Genomic DNA, 25,789 nt, shown 5'->3' with positions numbered 1-25,789 from the left:
TTAAATTTACTCAGTTGAATTTTGTTAACAGTTTAAAATCTGCACAAAAGTGAAGTGTCATTAATTTTTCTATATCACACTATTTCCATTTTGAATGATTCAAACTTGTATTAAATAAGACTGATGTATTTTATACCCGAGAAAATCTAATGGAAAGGTCATTGCCCAAAACAGCTTTAAGTACATCTAAAGGATACGTGTGTGTATACATGCTTCAAAAATCATAGAGCAATACTTCCCAAAGGGTAGAATGACAGTCTGCAGGATGTTAACTGGTATTTTGTAGAAAATGAGTTTCATGGTCAAATAAATTTGGGAAATACTGGACTAAACAAAGTTAAAAGGTTTCCTGTGAATTGTGAAGACAAAAAACTCACCTTTCTCCCTAAACATATATTATATATATCATTCATTCATTCATTCATTTTTGTGGATCAAAATATAAAATTCACTTTGAAAAATACTGCTTTTATCAGGATGGCCCTTAGAGCACAAGCTCCCAAGGGTATGAGGGAAAAAAATGGCAAAAGAGAAAAGAGATATATAATTGGACAGCCTGTTAATTTGTATTATTTTAACTTAAGAACTGCCTATTAACACCTTCTTTGAAATGTAATAATTATATACCAATAGAATTATAGCTAATATTTATTGAATATTTGTTATGTGCCAGGCATTATACAAAGTACTTGCTGTACATTTTCTCATTTAATCCTAAAAACAACCCTATGAGTTAGGAACTAGTATCACCAGTTTTACAGGTGAGGAAAATGAGCATTAGTTATAATTCTCTCAGGGTTATACATTTAACAAATGGAAGGAGCTGGGAGCTAAACCTAACTCAATCTGGTTTCCTAGCTCAAGCGCCCTAACCACAATATTATATAAATAGAAACAGTTTTTAAAAAACAGCTTCAAAAAAAATTCAGTCTCTCCTGATAATATTTTAGAAAGTAAGTTGGGACACTTTTCATTATGTCATTTTACAGTGCCTTAAAGAAAAATCTGGTACTACAATCCACGAAGATCCACCAACTAGACTTGTTAGCATCTAAAATTTAAAGCAATTTTATAAATGTTTATAATGGAGTATATACTGGGTTAAAACTGGTGGAATTAGATCTTATGAATTCCTTCTTAAAGAGTACTCCTAACATGATAGAATATCTTTCTAAAAAGTGAAATCTTGGCTTATATACTTAGTTACTGAAAATCAGGGTAATTTCACAGTGCTAAAATAACATACCAAGAATACCTATGCATATAAAATTATTTTTTCCAGTGCTAACACCAAACACAATTTTGGGGGCATAAAAAATTGAATTTACATTTATGTAGAATAATCCCTTACTTGAGCAAAAGTACGTTTAGATTTAGTTATTTTAAAGAGAAATGCTTAAGTATTTCTTCTGTGTATTTGAGTATTGCTGCAAGTCAAATTCTGAGAATCTAGTCTTGTTTGGGCATTTAAATGTCAGCTAACATTTTCCCAATAAACTAGTAACTCAATTTTCTTCAGAAAATATCTAGTTCTGGGGCTTCCCTGGTGGCGCAGTGGTTGAGAGTCCGCCTGCCGATGCAGGGGACGTGGGTTCGTGCCCCGGTCCGGGAAGATCCCACATGCCGCGGAGCGGCTGGGCCAGTGAGCCATGGCCGCTGAGCCTGTGCGTCCGGAGCCCGTGCTCCGTAACGGGAGAGGCCACAACAGTGAGAGGCCCGCGTACCGCAAAAAAGAAAATATCTAGTTCTATTTTCTCGGTGGGTCAAAGTGTTATAAAAAAGAATTCTAAATGGCATCATTTGTATATGTAATATTACCATATATTACCCCAGGAAACAAAAACCAGTATCACAGTTAACAAAAACCACAGCAAGTCACTTTTTTAAAACCACGAGTCAGAATTATGTAAAAATTATATATAGAGAGAAACACCAGAGACAATAACCTCAATTTTTAAAAACTTTATACTTAACTGAATGATTCTTTAATATTTTAATGTACGCTTCAGAATGAAAGAAATCTGTAAGTATGTTCTAGTTGAAGTTCTTGGGTTTAAAGTTGAAGAGTAAGTGGAAACTAAGACCATGTCTAGAGGTGCCTTTTATTTTTTATAATTTACATGGGGAAGCAGAAAAAAAGCCCTTGACTTCAAGCAGATTTCCTGAGTCCCAGCTCTGTTTTGAGCTAGCTGTAACCTTGTTCAAGTCGCTTAAAACTGCTGACCTCTGCTGTAAAAGGAGGGCGTGAGATGATTTCTAAAATCTATTTTGGCTTTAAAATTCAGTGATTCTAAACAGAGTTTACCGACTTCAAAAGATAGTACAAATATTTACGGAAAATGCACAACTCTTGTAGACAGGTTAAGAAAAACTGCACTACTAAGTTAATCATCAGTGCTTCTTTATTCTTACCCTAACATACGGGAGAGCAGCAAGGGCCAGTAGAGCAGAGTATGACCGTTCTCAAAACTTTTCAGCTTCAGTTTCTTTTTTTGAGGGGTGGGGTGGGGGTAGAATGGGTAATAATAATCAGTAATTAATAAGTAAATAAAAATAAATAAATGAAGGCATGCAAAAGAGAAGAAGCAACAATCACAACTTAACAATATTAACAATTTGCTGAAAGGGTGTCTTGAGTCTTACGTGAACCAAAGGGCAATTTTCTCTATTGAAAAATATGCATGCCTGGCTCTGAGTGTGATTTTCTGCAGCAACTTTTGCATTTCAGACCAGGCTATAGTTTCCTCATCAATCCAGCTGTGAACTTGCCAAGCTGCTCATAGGCAGCTTTTCCATCTCTTGGAAAACTGGATGACTGCATGAATGAATCCTCTGTTGTCCCAGCCTCTAACTCTAGCCTGGAGATGGAAAATGCTAATGATCATACCTACGCTGCAGGCTGAAGGTAACATCGCCCAACAATACACAACATGAGAGAAGGATATGGGCCCCATTTTTACCATTATATTCCAGAAGTCCTGGTGTGGGCAAATGGACCCACTGTTAAGTGGTATAACTTCCTGGCTACATTTGATGGGTCACCAATCTACAAGGCATCTTCAGGTAAGGGTCAGTGGGTAATTCCAAGGGAGGACGGTTAGACTGATCTTCTGATGGTAGAGAAATGCAAGGAAATCTGGCTTCAACTCCAGAGAAAGGGTGTACAAAAAAGAGAAGAAACTGAGGATGATGAACAATATGGGGTCTGAGTCATCTTTACTTGGAGCTGTGCTCAAAGGCCCACCAGTGAGGAGGGCTATAAAATCTACAGCAGATTATGATACAGCACAGCGACCACTCAACTATTCCCTCAATTTAGATGCACCAACAACTCTGTTCAAATACTTCAAAAGACGTTACTGACTAGCAGCTTACTCTGCCTTTATAAGCTTCTTTTTTCATTCAAAAACCACTTAGTAAATGTCCATTGTGTATCACTGGGAGTAATAAGAGGAGGGCAAGTAATAGTTCCTGCCCTCAGGGAAAGTATGATCCAATAGGCTGGCAGAATATGTGCACAAATATAAATCTTGTATCTGAAGATCACTCACCAAAGCTTATCTACTTCCAATACCTCGGCTATTTATGCCTGCTGGCATTTGGAAAATATCTAAACATACAGGAATTGAGGTCCTTTCTTCTCCGCAGGCAGGCTCAGCGATAATCAAGCCTCTGCAGACCCAGCTGGGAGCCGCCTGACTGCTATCTCTCTTGCTAATGCACACTACGGGACCAAAGGACTGTCAAAACAAGCTCTCATCTTAAGAGTACAAGAAGCATCTAGCCCAATGTTAAAATCAATTTCTAAAATATATTTTGAAAATAAAACTCCAGATTTCATTGCTTATTTCTCATTTTTATGTCAGAAATCCTTTCTTTTTGTTCTCCCCATCAACAAGATGGGACTATCCAACATAAACAAGATCTATTAAAATACACAATAATAAAAAGCGCAAATAAACGACATCAACCAGGACAGCTGATTTAAAAAGACAGTAAAAGCGATTATCTCGATAACTATTTAAACAAGTAATCTCCAAAGCTTTTCTAATTTATTCTCACTACAATTCTGTCAGGTAGGAATTAGTACCTTCATTTGATAGGTGAGGAAACTGAAACTTGGGGGGTAAAATGATTTTATTCAAGATATAGTTATTGCAATAAGGATGAAAAATCTTTGACTCTGATCTCCTTATTTTACTTATCCAATCAGCTGTCAAATTCTGTTTATTCTATCTTCATAATTTCTCTTCAATTCACTTCCTCCTGTATATAATCACTGCAACCCCTAATCCAGAACCCCATTATCAACTCCAACCATAAGACCCTTTCCTAACCAGTCTTCCTGCTCCTCTACTATCTTGTACATGCAAGAGATTAATCTTCTGAAGCACAATTCTGCTCACTTCCATTTCCTGCTCAAATACCTTTAATAAAGTGATTTCTCAGCCAGGCATTCAAATGCTCTTCCCAATTTGTACTCTCAAGGGACCTTTCTCCCACCTATTTCCCACTAGTCTCCACCAAGCACCCAAGCTTCAACCAAACAGAAACCCATGCTTTTATTCAAAGACATTTTGATCTTTCCCATCTCTCCAACTTTGCTTTGAGAAATGACTTTCCTAATTCTTCCCACCACCATCTAAACATGTCTGAATTCTAGTCACCCATAATACAAGGCCCAGATCAATGCCATCTTCACAAGGAGCTCACTTCTCTCTCCTCAGACCTCTCATGGCACACCTGTATCTTCTTTCATTGTTTTCCCCAAGAAATATTTACTGAGTAACTATTAAGTGCCAGGTACTATGACAAGTCGGGGAATGCAAAAGAAGCTTACAGTTTAGTTAGGGAGACAGAAGTGAACAAAAAACATCACACCTCGTAAGTTCCACAAAAGGTGGTAGCTCAGAAGTCTACCTGAGCCTAAATGAAGGATACATGAATTTGGCTTTGCCTAGGAAAGTCAAGCAGGGCTTCCCAGCAGAGCTAACACTTGGACTGAGCGGGAAAAGATGCACAAGCATCTGCTCAGAGGACCAGTGCATATATTCACGATCACTTCCATTGAGTTGGAGATGGGGAGTCAGAGTGGCAGACTGGAGAGTAAAGACTTTGAATTCCCCAAGTAGAAAAACAATAACATACCACAAAGGGCTATTTTATGAGCCACAATAAAATAGTGTTTGTGGAATCAAGCTTTCAACTGAAAAGTGTTATACAAATTTAAGATATCATTTATTTATAAATAACAATGCTTCTTATCTACCTTTTGAATTTAATTGGCTACAGGAATTACCAGACTCTTTTTATGAAACATATAAGTAGAAGGTAAAGGTTTAACAGAATAATTTATATGGTTGTCAAATCTAGGTAGGTTTTACAATATACTGCTCTACTTACTGCTCGATCGCTCTCTAAACACACCCCACCTCCCCTGAGAAACACACACCCACACACAACTTCCAAAGGTAAAATGGCTTAAGAGCAGTGGATTCACACTCACAATTAAAATGGACACTTAAAAATGTAAGAAGTATTGGGCTTCCCTGGTGGCACAGTGGTTGAGAGTCCGCCTGCCGATGTAGGGGACACGGGTTCGTGCCCCGGTCCAGGAAGATCCCACATGCCGCAGAGCGGCTGGGCCCATGAGCCATGGCTGCTGAGCCTGTGCATCTGGAGCCTGTGCTCCGCAACAGGAGAGGCCACAACAGTGAGAGGCCCGCATACCGCAAAAAAAAAAAAAAAAAAAAGAAGTATCTTCAACCAGAGCTTCCTAATAATTTCCCATTTTATTGTTAGCAACTTCCTAAAATGACAGAACTTGTGTTCTGTTTGCAGGCACAACTCAAGGATTTTCCATTTTCTCCTCAGCACCAATAAATTCACAATCTATTCATAAGGATTCCTAATCTTATTTCAATACATCTTTAGAAACTCAAATTGGTCAATATAATGCAAAATTATATACTGAATAGTTTCTAATATGGATGAAGAACAGAAGTCTTAACTGTATATATTTATATTAAGGAACAGAGCTCGCCGTTAATACTGTCATTAGAGACACATAATCCAGGAATCTGAAACAATGGGAAACGGTGGCAATAGGGAAAAAGAGAAAGAGAAATAAATGGGCAGTGGTGAGGAGAGGTGCAGTACAAACGACCATGAAGTGATTCAAGGAAGGGACTTCTGGCTCTGATGGCATGAAGAGGTCAGTGAATCCTCTCCTCAAAACAATAAGAAAACTTGTCAGTCATTTCACGGTCCTGGAAATCAATCAGAGGCAGAAAATAAATAGAGAAGTTTCTCGAAAAGTTGCTAGAGCTTTAGAGTAAAACATGAAGGAGTCTACAAACTTATTGCCTGGGCCTACTCCAACTCACTAACCCCACCCTCTAACCCTCAGCTCTTCTGGGAGAGCTCATCAGGATAGGGCTGGGCCACAAAACCCAGCAGCTTTGCTGCCAGAGGGGGCGGACTCCACTTGGGGTACTGGGGTGGGGGGCGCAGTAGAAAACCACAGACTTGTCTGCTAAAGTGGCACACTTGGTGGGAACCTAACAGGGGAAATATAGTTCTTCTAGCTTGAGGCTGTGGTCTGATTGGGGTGAGTGGTGGATCAGCTAGAAATCTGAAGGGAAGATCCTGGAAATGAGAGAATAGTAGAATAACTAGATATGATCTCCTCACATCCCTGGCTGACTGTGAACATATGCAGATGAGGAGGGGAGACATAAAAGGGCCCAACAGAAAGAAAAAGCCAAGGCATACTTGAGAACTGGCTGTACTGTGAAATGCACTTCCCAACCCAAAACCAGATCAGCAGAGGGTGGAAGCTTTCCACACTCCAGGTGCTTACTTAAGCACAACTTATGCCCAAATCACTGGCTGACCAATAGGCTATGGAGACACAGGGGTGACTCCCAGTCAGGCTAAAAAGTAAAAACGAGAATGAAAATCACTAAGCAGACACATCAGTGGCTGCACACCACAGAGGAGCCCACAGTTTAAGTACAGGCAAACTATTTAAAACTCGCACATATATACGCACCTACACCTCTCAAAAACAAAAACAAAACCAAAAAACTTTAGAGTTGTTAAAATATATTACTAAAATGTCTAATTTACTAAAAAGTTACAAGACATGCAAAGAAACAGGAAAAGTGTGGCCCCAACTCAAGAAAACGAGCAGTAACTAGAAACGGGCTCTGAGGAGGACTGGATGTTAGAGTCTGCAGGTGACTTCAAAGTAACAATTACAAATGTATTCAAAGAATTAAAGGAAATACGATGACAAGTAAGGAATCTCAATAGAGATACAGAAATCCTAAATGAAAATTCCAGAGTTGAAAAGTACATTAACTAAAATAAAAATTCACTAGATGGGCTTAATAGCCGATTTGATATGGCGGAAAAAAGAAAGAGTAAACTGAAACAGATCAACAGAAATGATCCAATCAAAAGAACGGAAAGAAGACTGAAGAAAAATGAGTAGAACCTTAGATTCTGTTTAGATTCAGCTTAAAAACAAACAAACAAACAAACAGAATCTGAACCTGTGGGGAACAAGCATCCCCATTACTTGTAGCAAAAGTCCCAGGAGGAGGAACAAAAGGAAAGAACAAATATTTGAAAAAATTACGTTCAAAAACTTGCTAATTTTGATGGCAAACAATCTACAGACCTCAAAATCTCAATGCACTCCACGTATGATAAAACAAAGAGATTTATCCTAGACATATCAGCGCCAAACGGCTCAAAGCCAAAGCCAAACAAAAAAATCTTGAAGACAGCAAGAGAAAAACAACTCATCACATACAGGGGAACAACAACAGGATTAACAACTGACTTCTCATCAGAGGCCAGAGGGCTGAGGAGTTGGGGCAAAAACGTCAACCAAGAATTCTACAGCTAGCCTTCAAAAATGAAGACAAAATAAAGGTATTCTAGGTAAACAAAAACAGAAAATTTGTTTCAAGCAGACCTAGCCTACAGAAATACTAAAAGATGTGCTACCAGCTGAAAGGAAATGACATCGGAAAATAACTCAAATCCATAGGAAGCTAAGAAAATCACTGGAAATGGTAAATTTCTTTAAAAATAGAAGATTTTTAAAGTAGTAACTGTAATACTATAGCACTTCGTATATATATATGAAGTGCTCTCTCTCTCTCTCTATATATATATCTATATCTATCTATCTATCTACATATATGACAATAACAGCACAAAGGATGGTGAGGGATAGAGCTATATTGGATCAAAGCTGCTATATTTTACCAGAATAACACACACACACACACACACACACACACATATACACACAGCCATCAGCAGGTTGTGATAACTCAAAGATGTAATCCTTGATCAAGAACTAAGAAAATACATAAATAACACAAATAAATAACTAATTTAAAAAATCACAAAAGGATTTAGAAGGTACAGAAAGAATTAACATAAATCAGTAAAGAAGGAACAATAAAGGACATAAGACATATAAAAACAAATAGTAAAATGGCAGACATAAATCCACACACATTAACAACTACATTAAATGTAAATAGACTAAATGCTCTGATAAAAAGGCAATAATTTTCAGACTGGAAAAAGAAGTAAGATCCAGATGTTATGTTTTTTTACAAGAGACACATCTTAGATTCAAAGAGTTTGAAACAAAATGAAGGAAAAAGATGTCATGCAAATAGTAATCATGAGAAAGTTCAAGTAGTTATATTAATATCACATGAAATAGACTTAAGACAAGAAATATTAATAGAGACAAAGAGGGACATTTCATATTGATAAAAGGCACAACTGGTTAGGAACATTCTGTAGGACAGACCACCTACTAAGCCATAAAACAAGTCTCACTAAGTTTAAAAAGACTCAAATCATACAAAGAATATTCTCTGAGCACAAAGGGATTAAGGAAAAAAAACTTGAGACATCCTCAAACATTGGGAAATTAAACAACACACGTCTATGTAAACCAAGATCAAAGAAGAAATCAAAGGAAAAATTTAAAAATATCTTGAACTGAATGAAAATGAAAACACAATATATCACATGTTATGGGATGCAGCTATAGGGAAACTTAAAGGGAAAGGTATAGCTTTAAACACATATTAGAAAGGATAAAATTCTAACATCAATGATCCAACATTGCAAGTCAAGAAGCTAGGAAAATAAAGACCAAATCAAACCCAAAGCAAGTAGAAGGAAGGAAGTAGTAAAGATCAGAACGGAAATCAGTGACATATAAACACAACAGATTTTTGAAAAGGTCAATGAAATCAAAAGCTGGTTTTCTGGAACAAGCTGCAAAATCAATAAACCTTAGCTAGACTGACCAAGAAAAAAAGAAGACATAATTACCAAAATCAAGAATGAAAGAGGGGATATCACTACAGACGCTAAAGAAATTACAGAAAATGGGATTATTATTATGAGTAACTTTATACCAAAAGAATAAGATGAAATAGAAAAATTCCTAGAAAAACATCAATTACCAAAATTGACTTAAAAAGAAATAGAAAATAGAAAAAAGAAAAGACTGATAACTAGTTAAGAAATAGACTTAGTCATTAAAATACCTTGATAAAGCCTCTGATTTATGTATTTTATTCTTTCTTTTTTCTTCTTTTCCAGCAGTTCTGTTAAGTCTGTGAGTTCATAATCATTTGAAGTGATCTGTATGATGTGATAACACACCTATTGTTAATTTATGACACTTCCTTTACTTGCTTACTAAGTAGTAAGAGATGAAGTCAAAGAGGTAGGCTGGGGCCAGGGATTAGTAAACCAAGTACAGAGTCTGGATTTTATTCTGTTAGGAAACCATTAGAGTCCAGCAGGAAATTAGCATTATTTTCATTAAAAAAAAAAAAAAGTATCTTGGCTGCTATGTGATAAGTTAGGCAACAGTAATATAGAAAATAAGTGAAGAGGTTTGGACTAGAGTGGTGACGATGATGATAAACACCTCACGTGTATTAAACTCTTTTAAGTCTCCTAAAAGCCACTTGAAATAGGTGCTATTCATTTTACAGATGAGCAAGCCAAGGCAGAGGGATTAAATAACTGGCCAAAGGTCATACTGCTAAGTAGGAGTCACATTAGGACTCAGGCCCAAAAACTCTGGCAGAAGTGCTGAGCTCTTAATCACGCACACTTAAGACTATGGTCTTAGGATGAAGAGAAAGAGGCTGAAGTTAAGAAAATGTTCTAGGGTTATGGGGACCAAGACTTGCTAATGGACTGGATGTAGAGATGAAAGAAATAAAGAAATAATGACTTGTAGGTTTTGCCTGAGCAACTAGGTGAATTCAGTAGTATAATTATACAACAGAGAGAGCATATGAAATAGGAGGGAAAGGGGTCCTAGGACTCAGCCCTGGAGCACCACAACATTTAAAAGCTGAACAGAGAAAGAGGAACCAACAAAAGAGACCAAGAAAGAGCTTCTAGTGCTTAGGAGGGAAACAGGGAGCGTCATGAAAGCCAACAACTAAGTATTTCAAGGAGGAGGGGGGAGGCAATGTGTAGAATGCTGCTGACAGATTCTGTACGATGAGGACAGAGACGGGACCATGAGATTCCACAAAACGAAGGTTACCTGTGAAGCTGAAAAGAGCAGCATCCTGCTAAGTTAACTCCCATCACTGTACTTACCTTGTTGTACTGTCTGTCCCCTCTCTAGACTGTAAGCTCCTGGGCAATGACCGTGAGTTTTATGCTAAATCCTTATCTTCTAATTACACTGCTTAGAGTAGAACTGAAATTACATAAGCGCTATGTAATGTAATGTAAATGCAAAACTATTTCAAAGAGTTTTCTGGTGTGATGATTAAAAAGAAGATTTCAATACGACCAACGACGACGACACGCCACGCCGCCTTCTGCTCGCCACCTCATCACTCACATACCGTCAGAGATCCGTTCTGTGTGCTGGGTGAGTTGCTGCTCTGCTCCCCGTGGGCTTGCGTGCTTCCATAGAGGGTCAGGTTATGCTCACTGGTCTGGCCGGCATAGTCCTGAGTGTGTGGCACTCCGTATTCTGTGGGAATCCCATTTTGCGGAGGTGGTGGAAATGGGATGGTAGTAAAAGGCTGAACCATTGCGTCAGGAGTTGTTGTTGGCTCCTGGTTACCCTAGAACAAATAGAGAAAGAGAAAATAAGGAGAAAAATTGACTTTAAATTCTCATCATATAATTATTTTTAAGGTGAGTGAACAAAATTCCCTGAATATTCTCTCATTGCTCAGGTAAAATGGAACACTTACGTACTGCCTCAGGATTAGGGGAAATACTGCTATATGTATACTTATAGGTGTACGTATGGAGACACACAAACACACCCAACTTCTGTCTATTTGTGGTTTCTAGACAGGTCCGTGATCATATTAAAGTTGACTAGTTGCCAAAGGGCCAAAGATCTTCCTTTACACCAAAAAATTTTAAATGCCAGGAAACTTCTCACAGAAGATAAATTACAAGAGTTGAAATTCATTTGGACCATTAGTATTTTCCTTAGAACACTCTCTATCCCTTTAGTGATTCTTAGGGGAAAACAAATCAATTTCACTAAATTACAATTCATAGCAATAGGCAGAATGACAGTATAAATTAAATTCTCAAAACCAGACAATATAGACCTCTAGATTTTAAGAACACAGAGTTCAGCAGAAATCACATTATTAAAAAAATTAACCTTTGGATTTCAAGGTAGAGATTTATTTAAGTCTTGGCTACTAGGTTAATAAAAAATAAACCAACAAAAAACCCTTTCCTTAAATTAGAAATAGACAAAAAAATTCCCCAGACAAAAAAATTTCTCATAATTACTGCTAGCATTACAAGGCTAGCAGGATACCTCTCCACATGACATCCATTCCCAGATGTTTACTTAGGATCCAGCGTGATACATGCAATATCACTAAACATACAGTAACTACAGGAAATTGGTAGAAGCCATTTTGGCTCCACAGCCCCTGTCTTACTTCTGTTCAGTCTAAGTTCAGATACAAAAGAGGAGTTTAAACCTTGTGTAAGAGATTTCATAAAGCCCTTTCTTCTCAACAACTGACCTCCTGACCTCCCATTCTATTCCAAAAAGGCAGAGCCCTTATTTTACTAAAGATATACAAGTCTGCAAAGTCTGGAGCCACTGTTCTTCTGGAAGTAGTTGGCAGAGATGGTCAAATGCTTAAAAATGTTAGCACTTTGATAGGTTTCCCCTTCCCCTATATTTTATTTATTTATTTATTTATTTATTATTATTTTTTTTTGCGGTACGCGGGCCTCTCACTGTTGTGGCCTCTCCCGTTGCGGAGTACAGGCTCCGGACGCGCAGGCTCAGCAGCCATGGCTCACGGGCCCAGCCGCTCCGCGGCATGTGGGATCTTCCCGGACCGGGGCATGAACCCGTGTCCCCTGCATCGGCAGGCGGACTCGCAACCACTGCGCCACCAGGGAAGCCCCCCCCCCTATATTTTAGATATCAAATCATTAGGGATCAAAGAAAATCCTCCGAGTCATGAGCATCACTTCCTTCAAACCAGGAAGTAATTATTCTTCTTTCTTTCTCACTCCCGGTTATCCTTTCTCCCCCTCAATTTAAGAAGGGATTCTCTACCCACTGAGAGTTGCAGGAAACAGAACTTCAGCAGCACTGTCTAAACATCATCCCAGGTTTTCAACATTAACTTAATGGCCATTAATAAACTCATACTGTCGCAAACAAAATGAATTGGAGAAAGATCTCACAATATTTTTAAAGGAAGGTTCAACCATCATTACGACAATCTGCATAAAATAAAACAGAACAAATGTACAAAGGCTGTTATAAATAGAGAAATATATAATCATAGATTGGAAAGCTGGATATTCTTAAGATGACCATGCATCCCAAACCCCACAAACACAATCAAAATCTCAGCAGGTATTTTTGCATAAATTGACAAGCTGTTATTAAAATTTATATAGAAATGCAAAGGACCTAGAATAGTCACAACAATTCTGAAAAAGAACACAAACTACCTGAGTTCAAGACTTATAAAGTGATGGTAATCAAAACAGTGTGGTACTGGCTTAAAGACAGACAATAGATAAATGAGATAGAAAAGAATCCAGAGATAGACATAAACATTTACAGCGAATATTTAGGCATCAAGTCAATTCAATGGGCGGAAGGAAAGACTTTTTAATAAGTGAAAAACTGAATACCCAATGGAAAAAAATAAACCTCAACTCTCAACCTGCATATGCAAAAAAAAAAATTAAAATATAACTACTAAAACTATGAAAATATTAGAAATATTAGGAATATTACTGCGGTGGGGAGGATTCTTGAGTATGATAGGAAACCTACAAACCAGAAAAAAAAAAAAAGATTTGGTTACGGAAGTTAGGAAGGAAAGAAGAGAGGATGGGAAGGAGGGGAAGATTTTAAAGTCAAAAGAAAAACCAACTGGAGAAAATAGCTGCAAAGGTAAGACAGACACACTGGTTACCATCACTAAGTCAAGAGTAAGTTATTCAAACTGATGAGAAACACACAAATCAACAAAAAAAGAGGCAAAGAATATAACTGAACAGTTCACAGAAGATGAAATACAAATGGCTGTATGATAAAAGTGCTTAATCTCATTAACAAATTGAAATACATATTAACCATAAGTCCAATTTTTTGTAATCAAATCACAAAAATATTAAAAACTTTTACTGACATATAATTGACATATACATTTAGCTCTCCATATCTGTGGGTTCTGCAGCATGGATTCAAATGACCACAGATTGAAAAATATTAGGAAAAAAAATTCCAGAAAGTAAAACTTGAATTTGCCATAGTCCAGCTATTAAATTGTATTTACAACTATTTACAGAGCATTTACATTGTCTTAGGTATTATAAGTAATCTAGACATGATTTAAAGTATATGGGAGGATGTGCACAGGTTATATGTAAATACTATGCCATTTATACAAAGGACTTGAGCATCCGTGGATTTTGGTATCTGCAGTGGGTCCTGGAACCAATCCCCTGTGGATACGGAGGGACAATTCTATAATAAACTGCAGCTATTTATTCATAGTGTACAATTTGGTAAGTTCTGAAATACATATGTACACTCATGAAATCATCAGCACAATCAAAACAGTGAACATATCTCTCCAAAATCCCCCAAAGTTTCCTCGTGCTCCTAATAAGTACATATTACTTTTGTAATAAAGCCTACAAAGTATTTTTTATATAAAAGAGAATGACGAAAAATGAAAAATGTAACCAGTAAGAGGAAGCGGAAGCTTCATATGCTGAAGCACTGAATTATTGTGCTGTTCTTAAGAAAATGGTAGTGACATTATCTAGAAACAAAAAGGCTTGTCTTTCATTTTAAAGTTATACAGCATCAAAATTCAGGCTGTCTCTGGTGTCTAAGAATCACGTCTACATGGTACTAAGGATTGCTTTACATAAAAATCCTTCCCTTTATTTAGTTCTTAAAAATTATGCTAGCAAGACCTTAAATTTTTACCCATAATTTTTCAGGGAAAAAATCATTCTTGTTACTCATCACTAAATAAGTTCTTTTCATGATCTCAAGGTCAGGGTATTGTAAATGATTTCTCCTTAGCTATTCTGGGTGTCCTAAGAAGGAAATAAAATAATTCTCTTCCTTCTCTTTCAAATTATTCAGTGCTACCTACCTACCTACCCACCCACCCACCCACCCACATGAAGCACACTGCTTCAGAAGACCTCACGGGATTTGCTGGCCTGAGGACAGATACAAAAGAGAAAATTCCATTTCAGGTGGGTTGGTGAATGAAGGTGAATAAGAGCGCCAAAGGTGTCCATAGATCTACACTCCAACTCTAGGCATAAATATACTCTTAGAGACACAGGACGGGTCTACGAAATAACACACCAAGGCTAAAAGACGCTGTTGCCCAGCTATGATGAACACAGCAAAGGGGACTTCTAATGCTCCGACTGTGCTCCTCTTTCTCTTCTCTTTCACCACAGCCTCCATTCTCCACCTCAGCCCTGCTGGGGACGCTGCTCTGGCACACAAAGCACAATATTAACTCTCCCGCAGAGGCAGTCTTGATAAAGCTGGCTCAGTCAACTGAATAAACATGTCAATTAGCAGTGGGAGATGGGGGAAGGAAGGTCAAACCTTCTTCTAGGATCCACGTGTGGCCTTGGCACTATGTGTTTCAAAGAAATGCAAGACAGGCAGAGGCTGAACTATTTCTCCCCCGCAAAAAGGGAAATGCAAACCTCTGTTAGGAGGTCAAGAAGAAATTCTTGGTAGTTTATTTTGTTACACACAGGAATTTTTTTTTTAAATGTTAAAAAACACTATGTTTATATACTATAGGAATGAAATTCGGATAGGAGTGATTTTGCATTTAGCTCATACACTCTGCAATGTCTAAAAATTTCCCCAGGCATACATTATTATAATTTTAAAATGTTATATGGTTTTCAGACTTCTATTAAATTTCCAGGCTATATTCCAAAGTTATAAGTTCAAATCTACTGTATAGCACAGGGAACGCTACTCAATGCTCTGTGTGATCTAAACGGGAAGGAAATCCAAAAAGGAGGGGATATATGTATACGTATAGCTGATTCACTTTGCTGTACAGTAGAAACTAACACAACATTGTAAAGCAAGTATACTCCAATAAAAATTAATTTAAAAACAAACAAACAAACAAACAACAAAAAAACAAAGTTACAAGTTCAGGAGAGAAGCACTACAGCTCACGGACAAACTATGAGAGATAACAGTCCACATGATTATTTCTAGGCAAGAATTTACCTCTAAGTTTATATGAAGATGTTTTAATGTCACAGGCTAAGCAGTTTAAGTATATCTCATCTGAGAAAATGAATTAACTTTTTCTTGTAGCCCACAAAACTAGACACAATTTCTCTTTTTCCTAATTTAGTAGTCTATTAACTTTCTTGTCCACAAGATTAAAAAATAGACAATAGGGAGTACTATGCAAATAAAATTTCTACCTCGCCTAACAAGAATCTAATAAAGATTTATCTACAACTCCTTTCTTCCCTAGAAAATAAATTAAGATTTTATGTGAAAGATGAGAGGAAAAATAAACTACAGTTACCTTTTAGTTCTTATCAGTGTATCCAATTAAAATGAAAATGCTCTGAAAGAAGGACTATTTTTTATTCTGCCCTGTACCCCTCACGGTGCCCAGGGCAGTCCTGTGCCACAGGTATCCCAGGGTTTGTAGACTTGTACACCTCCCTCACATCTCTGCTCAAATGTCAACTCCCCGACCACGCCATTTAAAACTTCAACCCCTATTTCTCCTTATCCCCTCATAACAATAATAATATTTTTTTCAATAAAGCAGAACATGTAAGATGGTGTCCCCATTGTGTGGAAACCTAACTGTGAGGACAGAAAGAGCAGAATGCATCCAATCCTCCTACTATCCACATGAATTCACTACAGGGATTGGCAGGAAATTATAAACAGAGACATTCTTTGGTTAACTGCCTTTCCAGAAGCAACATAATTTACAACTATACTAAAAAGTCAGATTTTCCAAATTTCAGAAAAACCTACCTACATTTCTAACTCTCTGGTTGAAAAAGTAAGAAGACACAAATGAGTGAGAAGACTGTTTTTCTAAAGTTATTATTATTGTTTTTTTGCGGTACACGGGCCTCTCACTGTTGTGGCCTCTCCCGGTGCGGAGCACAGGCTCCAGACGCGCAGGCTCAGCGGCCATGGCTCACGGGCCCAGCAGCTCTGCGGCATGTGGGATCTTCCTGGACCGGGGCACGAACCCGTGTCCCCTGCATCGGCAGGCGGACTCTCAACCACTGAGCCACCAGGGAAGCCCTAAAGTTATTTTTAAATGACTGGAAAAAAAAACCTCTGAAGAGAGCTACATGAAACAGACAAATCCGGGTTATATTTGATATTTCAGTAATCCTTCAACAAACCAATTCAATACTCTGCCATCTCACTGTCATTATATTATCTACACAAAAGTTTAAGGAGAGAAATTAAATATTGAGAGGACAAAAACAGTATTTTATTTCACACAGAATGCAGGCCACTGCAACTCAACGATTTTAGTGATGCCGTTTTTGAGTAAGGTTCAAGATGATAACCGTGCAGGAAAGGACCGTGTAAATTATGAAGACATAATAATTTTTGAAAATGTATTATCTGCCAATGCAAACAAATTTGTTTATTCCACTACTTTCACATTACCTAAAATATTATCAAATCCATCTGAGACCCAACAAATTTCGTATTTCACAAAGGGCAATGCTGGAGTGTATGGTTAGAAGATCATTTGAATCCTAGCTCTGCCACTTACCATAGCTGTAAACATTTAAACATGTTACTACCTACTTTCTCTGTGCTCCAGTTTCTTAATCTGTAAAATAGCAATGTTAATGCCATTATACTGTTGTGAAGAACCGGTAACATTAAGCGATTAAAACCCTAGACTCTCAATAAAAGTTGTTCTCAACCACTACAAGCACCAGGTAGACTGCGGGGCCAACCTTCCACAACTTAGTAAAGTATTAAAATCCTACTGAATGTCACTGTAATGGACGTCACGTGAAATTAAAAAACAACCCTTAATGACCATGTATTTGTGGGAACAATATTTAAGAAAACAAACTACAGGGACTCCCTGGTGGTCCAGTGGTTAAGACTCCGTGCTTCCAATGCAGGGCATGCAGGTTCTATCCCTGGTCGGGGAACTAAGATCCCACATGCCACTCAGCATGGCCAAAAAAATAAAAAAGAGAAGAGAAAGAAAAACTACAGATATACAAAACTTATTACAGTGATAGAGAAACCAACTAGCAAAGAAGAAAAATCCACTGAAGAAGTTCCTAGAATGATCAACTAGCTGGAAGAGATATTTGAAATTCCATTTCAATTCTAAGACATGTACTAAATAACTACTGTGGGTACATAGCTGTTTTAGGCACTGAAGACATTATAACAGAAGTTAGAAATTTGCCTCTTAGGAGTTTACAATCACATTAGGGAGGCTACTGTAAACGTGTGCAAAATTTCAATACAGTTCAGAACAATATGTATGTACCACATAGGTGACACAAACCAAGGTTCACTACTGCCTACTAAATACATTCTAAACTCCTCTAGACCCTCTCTCACCTGTATTAGCAGCTTATATTCAATGAATGCTGCTTAGGTGTCTGGCAATATTCTAAGCACTTTATATATATTAACTCATTTAATTCTCACAACCCTAAAAGGTAGGTATTTTACATTATTCTCCTTTTACTGATAAAGAAACTGACATTTTCAAAGGTTAATAAGTATCTTATCCAAAACCACTCAGCTAACCACTCAAATCCAAATCTAAGCCAATTCCACAGCTGATGTTGCTAGTCACTACTCCTTGTGGCAGCTCCAGTGGGGTCCTCAACCATTTGTCCCCAGTCATATCGTACACAACTCCTAACTATAATTCTGTATTGCAATGAATTTAGAATATTCCCTAACTATGGTGCTTTCCCAAATCACAGCCAGGCTGCAACAGTAGGGATCTGTGTCTTTCCCCCATGCTATATCCTCTATCATGAATATTCATTATACTAAAAAACTCAGCAACTCAAGTAATCTCTTCTCCATGAAGCCATCCTTAGAGAAGAAGGACGGTAGAAAGCAGGAGTCAGCACACGTTTTCTATGAAGGACCAGACAGAAATGTTTTAGGCCTTCTGGACTGTATGGTCTCTGATGCAACTCCTCTGCTGTTAGTAGATAACAGCCCTAGGTAACACATAAACGAATGAGCGTGGCTGTGTTCCAGGAAAACCTCATTCACTGACACTGAAATATTATTCGTCTTTTGATTTTTTTCTTAACCATTTTAAAACGTGAGAATGTCATGAGCCTTACAAAAGCAGACAGTGGGCCTGACTTGGCCTGCAGGCCATAGTTTGTTGACGCCAGGTATAAAAGAAAGAGATTACGCTTTAGACCCAAATAAACCTGGGATCGAACCCTGACTCTGGGACCTCTTAGTTGTGTGACTTTGGACAAGAAACTAAGCCTCAGTTTTGTCAACTATAAAATGGACATAACAGAATTTACTGTGAGGTTGAAGTGAAATTAAAAAATCAAAAGTACCTAACTAGTACAGTGTCTAATAATAGTGGACCTTCAGTGTTTGCATTTGCCCTTTCCAGTTTGAAATAATTCCTCCACTCCTATATTCTCATAGCATTTAGCATGCACTACTAACACGTACATGACATTTAAATTCAAAGCCTTATATTTAACATACCTAGATATGTGTCTCATCTCTCCTATTAGATTAAAAGCTTCATTATAATGAGTGGGGTCAGTTTTGTACAATGTAGAATCAAATATGGTGCCTAATAAATATTAAGTGTTACCATTTTTTAAATAAAGGAAGATTAAGATGGAAAGTCACATATATGCGCACTGCAGTGAACTGCTTTGTTTGGCTACAGTAGAGAGCGCCATGAGGGATAATAATACATAATGAAACAAATGTTATCTTGGGTTGATATCAAGTGGGAGAAGAGTGTTAGGGAAGGAAGACAGAACTGGTAGAATATTATTAGTAACGAAAGGAATCAACATTTATGTGCTTGTGCTTTAGATACATGGTTGTGCAAATATAGGAGTTAGGGATGATGTCCTTCTCCTTTAAATCACATGGAGTAACAGAGGCGATACGTTATCTATAGTCTTCTGGTGTTCAATGTGAAATACGCTAAATGTTTTAATTCTATATTCAAACGTACTATCACAGTAAATAGGTCCCGTCAAACAGGAGAAATGTATAACCCAAGGACCAAGATTCAACCCTTTTATCAGTCAGTCTCCCACAGCAATCCCAGAACTTCAACAATCACCCACCTAGGAGAGTGACTTCCAACTATTTTTTAGGTCCAACCATGCCCTTTCTCCCAAGCTTTCATGGGAGGTAAAGTAAAAAGAAGAAAGAGTATGAGCCTGAAGAACAGACCTTGGTTCAAATCCCAACTATACCTCCTACCAGATATGGATGAATTACCTCAACCCTTTCTAGCCTGTTTCTTCATCTGCAAACCGGGTTTTCTATTTAGAGAGTTGTTGTGAAGATTGTTCACATGAGAACAAGTCAAACTCTTTATCTGGGGCCCAGCTTCCCAGCTGATTAGGTCCAGGTCTTCTGGGTGCCCATTTCCCACCCATCTCGGGTCCTTCCGCTCTCAGCATCCCACTAACATTACAAACTCTGTATGTCGAAAAACTGAATCTGTTACGTTCTTTTTCTTATTTCTGCTGATGAGTTAACCACCTTTCCAGTCAACTAGACTTACTTGGAACCTCTCCATTATCCTTTGTGATATTTTGCTCTGTGTACTGAGTATCCCAATACCCAAATCAGTTAGATACTGATGATTTTTTTTTTTTTTTTTTGCGGTACGCGGGCCTCTCACTGTTGTGGCCTCTCCCGTTGCGGAACACAGGCTCCGGACGCGCAGGCTCTGCGGCCATGGCTCACGGGCCCAGCCGCTCCGCGGCATGTGGGATCTCCCCGGACCGGGGCACAAACCCGTGTCCCCTGCATCGGCAGGCGGACTCTCAACCACTGCGCCACCAGGGGAGCCCGATACTGATGATTTTAACTACTATTTCTCGGCAGTGAAGAACCATCAAAATAGGGGAATAGCAGAAGCACAGCTCATATAATAACAGTATGTGGAATGTACTAGAGGGGGGGACAACCAGGAGGCTTTTGTAACATATTGCAGAAGACAGGTGGGCCTAGGCAAATGTAGTGGGGCAAAGGAAACTGAATCAAGAGATGCTGCGTGGTGGAATTACAAGAATTTGGCAACCAACCAGTTACAGGGAACGAGGAGGAACAGGATGATTTTTTTTTTTAAGATTTATAGCTGCAGACTCACTATTCAGCACCTATTAAGCCATTCATCTTTATCAATACTTCAAAGAAAAGTTTTTTTGATTATTTACAAGTTACACTGGGGTAAATGAGTCTGCTTTATCGTTTCTTAAGCATATTCTCTGTTTTTACTGAATTATTCTGAGTATTATTTGAATCAATTATTTACTCACATTTAAACATTTACAACATGCTAGTCTTTAACATGGCAGGGAGGGGAGGCAAAATGGCAAAAATAAGATTTTGCTTTTGTAGGACCAATTTTAAAAGGTGAGAAAGGCACATAAACTAATAATTGTATCAATGTTATTTGTGCTACAAATAAAGCTAAGCATAAAGTACTATAAGAAAGGCCCCAAATATAATTGCCTTCATTTTCCTAGGATAATTAAAGTCTGTGTAATCTTAAGGACAGAAAGGTATTTTTGTTTGTTTGTAATCTTGAGTCTCACTTATATACCTAATCCGCTGTTGTGCTACAAACCACAGGCTGCAAATCCTATCTTAACAGAAAAGTTTCCCAATTCTCACATTATATCTATGCTCAGAATAGATCACCGATAGAAACAGATCAATATTAATTTTATTCAAACCATCACAAAAAGAATCATTTAGTTTTTTTAGATAGAGCATCTTCTCACAAGTTTATCATTGCCAAGGTCACTAATCGTTTTCCTAACGCTATAGATAAATGGACATTAATTCTCTAGGTTTGTAACAGAGGAAAAATATTTTTGCCTCAAGTATTTTATAAATTATATTATTTTTATCCCCTGCGAATTGCTCAGATAGGCTCAGATTTCAAGCTCTACTTGCTTTTGTAAAAAACTTTACAAAAAGCTCTCAGTTGACAATACCTAAGAAAAGGCCTGTCATTCTTCTCAGTTCTTCTACTAAAAGCAGTGACTTCTGCCCAGATGTCTGTGACCAAAGGGAAAAAAGAGCTATAAAACTATTAATGCAGAAAGATAAGAACAGAACATTGGATTTAAGATGATCTAGAATCAATTAAAATAATTTTAAACAACTCTGTAGAAGAATGATAGACCAAGAAGAAAACCCAGAGAAATAAAGTGCATGAATAAACGTGTACAAAGACAAAACAATGCCAGTTTACTAGGCACAAAGTGAAATTCATTCTAGATTCTTAATTTACCTACATGCTTAAATTTAACAGTGGCAAAAGTTAGACTAAAGTAAATAATGTATTTTCTCTTTTACAGTGAATATAAATTATACCCAGAGCCATAAGATGTCAGATAATCTGTAGGTAGGTTAGAATTTAGGAGGGAAAACCTATACATGAAGCTTCCATGTAGCCTCCAATTTTTATGTTCAGGTTGAATTCTAACAGTTCATTTTTCATTTGGTTGTCTGTAGCTTAGTAGATGGCCAGGATCCCAAGGAAACTCACAAAAACAGATTTAATGATTATATGATAATCACTATAGTAATAAAAGGCCAATCACCAACTGAAATACTCATTTTACGGGAAAGTATTTCTGATTCCAAAAAAGGAATCCAGGGACACATCTATTCCTGCTGCAGTCTCAACAATAAGATCACCAACCCCATGCGGTAGGGACCCAGCCCCTCACACCCACAAACCCATCTTTTACCTGGTTCCTTGAAAGCAGAGATTCCCATATTTTATTGTTCATAACAACCACTCTGGGGACATATTTTAAAAAAATCACTACCCTTTCCCCACAGATTATGTTTCAGTGCATTGGAGTAGGAGCCTGGTACTACTCACTACTCCAGTAGGTGGTTTGGGTACCACGCTGAGAAACACTGCTTTAGTGGCTTTGGCTGGCAGAATGGGAGAGAATTATGGTGGTGGCAGGTGCCTCCAGAAAATACCCAGAAGCATCTACACCTCTAGAAGAAGGGAAGACACTAGGGAGAGAGTAAGCTATGAGAAGAAGGTAATAGTGGCCATAAATGTAGATCACCTGAAAGTAGAGAATTACCTTATATGGAACCCACAGATAAGAGAATAAACACCAGTTTTTGTTTGTTTTTTAATGTAAACCTACTGAAATGCAAGCCTAACAATGGGTCCTTCTTTTTAGAGTGGATATAACTGAGGAACAAGGACACAAAGTTTTGAGAGTGCTACAGGCACATGAAGGGGAGACGGAGTGTAGGAGGGGACGGAGAGCAATTTTAAGCTCTTGCAAACAGATGATAAATAAAAATAAAACAGGAAATACAATATACTTTACCTTCATGCTTAGACTCAGGATCTGGTACTAGTACAATACTAAGGAAGGTACACAGTCTTGGCCAACAAGAATATTGCAAACATACTACCAAATCACTTGTCTTAAAAATACACACACACACACACACACACACACACACACACACACCCTCTTTCAAATTACTCGAGAGAAAAGCCAGCCTGACCTCTCCCCTGAGGCTGCGTTCTGCCATCTCAAAGCAATAAATATTTAAACAGAAAAAATAAATATTTCAGAACAAAGTCATTCAAACCCAATGTCTATTAGGTTAAAAATGACAAGCCCTGTAATAGTCTTAATGTCTCCAACCTCTTAAGAGCTCTTTCTTCCAATCTCCTTAAAGCAGTATTTAGAACCTCAAACATCCCATGAATCTTGTCTTCCACCGGCAACAAGAGACCACAAGAGATACTCCGGGTCAGCTACCTGCTTCCTTGGAAATGAAAGGTCCTTACACACAATTGATGGTTGGCTGTCTATTCTAGTCAATGTAATTGGTGATTTCTACAATGCATGGATGATTATACTTTTTCTCAACCGAACTTTTCACTACAATTTAAATTAATTTACTCTTTATTGTGTCTTCATGGGCAATTAAGTTTGCATCTTCTCTAGATGTTAAACTGGAATATCCTTGAAAATAGCCACAACTCAGGTTCAGAATAAAACATTAGCAAGATTTTGTAGTGTGCCCTGAATAATAAATAGTTAATCATTCTTTACAGATTTTTGCATTGGGTATTCTATTATAGTCTACTTTAAAATGAGAAATTCGGGGCTTCCCTGGTGGTGCAGTGGTTGAGACTCTGCCTGCCGATGCAGGGGACACGGGTTCGTGCCCCGGTCCGGGAAGACCCCACATGCGGCGGAGCAGCTGTGCCCGCGAGCCATGGCCGCTGAGCCTGCGCGTCCGGAGCCTGTGTTCTGCAACGGGAGAGGCCACAACAGTGAGAGGCCCACGTACCACAAAAAAAAAAAAAAGAGCAATTCGTATGATATATATATATATAGTAACAGACAAAATTTTTCCCTATACCCTTCCCAGGACAAAATGGCATTTTGTCTGCAACCATAGTTAACATGATGGTTTACTTTTCCTCTATTCATTTCACAAGTAAAGCCCCTAAGTAGATCAGGGACTGAATCATATACTTCTTTATTGTAGCTTCCTCACCAAATGATAAGCGCATTGTAATCGATCTTTAGAAAATACATGCTAAATTGAATTAACCAGGTAGTTGAATATCTGCTTCTGAAGCAGTCGGCAAAAACGATAGGGACCTTTCCCTCAATAGCTTTAGGAACTCTGCTGAAAGCTCACTACAATATAACCAGTCATAAATATTTACTGTTAAATAAATAAATATATATATATTAATTGAAAAGCTACATGTGAGAGTCCATGTTATGTACCGTGGGAAATGAAAAGGAAAATGAGAGTCTCTGCTCTCATCAACTCTCACCCAGGTTAACCCAAGAACCTTTCTTTTAATAGTTCTCCTTTCTTCTAACTTAACCTCAACCTAATGAATTTTCCAAGCAGCTGCCAGAATGAGCTTTCTAAAATAAAACCTAAATCAGATATTGCTAATTAATTCTCTTCTTAAAATCCTACATTCCTCAATGCCTACAGGTCAAGTCCAAATACCTCTGTATGGAAGTCATGCCCCTTGCATACTTCATCTATTCGACTTCAATTCTTGCCATCAAATATTTATTGAGTACTTACCATGCATTATTAGACACTTTGTTCTAGGTGCTGGGGAGATAACAGTGATTAAAAAGACAAAGTTCCTGCCCTTATGGAGTTTACATTCTAGTGGGGGGGGGGATGATAAACAGGCAAGCAACACAAGAAACAGAAGGTGTGGTATGGAGAGAAACGAAGCAAAAGTGTGCAGGGAGTATCAGGTTGGGGGCATAGAGGACCCTCTAAACTACTGATTAGATTTTATCTTTCAATATTTGAAATTCATTTTTCCCCCAAATGCATTCTAAAAGATCTCTGACATTTATTTCCAGGGTGTTTTGGGTAATCTATTTTCCATTCTTAAAGTTAATTTTTATTTTTATGAAATTAGTACATGTACTAATAGCAAACCGAATGGGTACAGAAGAGTTTATGATAGAAAATGGCAGCCTCCTACCTCTCCTTCCTTTCATCAGCCCTCTTGGGAGTGGCCCTCTTCTAATGGTTTCTTAAAAGGCAGAGGCTCCAAGGCTGGAGGCTACCCTAGGGGTTACTGACTCCTTACCTCTCCAGACTTAGATGCCACGTCAATCTGCAGATCTGTGCACAGAACATAGGACTTGGCCTCCCCATGAGGCCACTGAAAGGATCAGGTGTGTTAACCGTTTGTATGGCAAACTTTGACCAAACGGAAGAGGAGCAGGAGATGAGAGGAAACCAGTAGATAAAAAACATCTCCACATTTCCTTCCAATGGACTGGGCAGAGGAGCGGCAGTCTATACAACCTCTCTGAAGACTTCTACTGAAACTAAGTCATCAGCAGTGTCTTTTACAAAGCTCTGGCCGACCTTTCTTCCTTGTTGTCACTCCCCCTTCCTCCCCCT

General features: G+C 38.0%; 1 protein-coding gene across 21 annotated transcripts in view; it reads right to left on the bottom strand.

Moving 5' to 3' along the window:
* The window catches only part of RBFOX2 (RNA binding fox-1 homolog 2), a 262,366-nt gene that overhangs the window by 54,033 nt on the left and 182,544 nt on the right, over positions 1-25,789 (bottom strand). For all 21 annotated transcript variants that reach the window (XM_073788217.1, XM_073788218.1, XM_073788220.1 and 18 more), the window contains one exon: positions 10,929-11,153. In XM_073788217.1, the coding sequence (XP_073644318.1) occupies positions 10,929-11,153 (225 nt within the window). The remainder of the gene's footprint in view (positions 1-10,928; positions 11,154-25,789) is intronic.

The sequence above is a fragment of the Tursiops truncatus genome, chromosome 11, assembly GCF_011762595.2.
Source record: "Tursiops truncatus isolate mTurTru1 chromosome 11, mTurTru1.mat.Y, whole genome shotgun sequence".
Lineage (NCBI taxonomy): Eukaryota > Metazoa > Chordata > Mammalia > Artiodactyla > Delphinidae > Tursiops > Tursiops truncatus.
The sequence above is the reverse complement of the archived record's forward strand: the minus strand, read 5'-3'. Positions and strand labels throughout refer to the sequence as shown.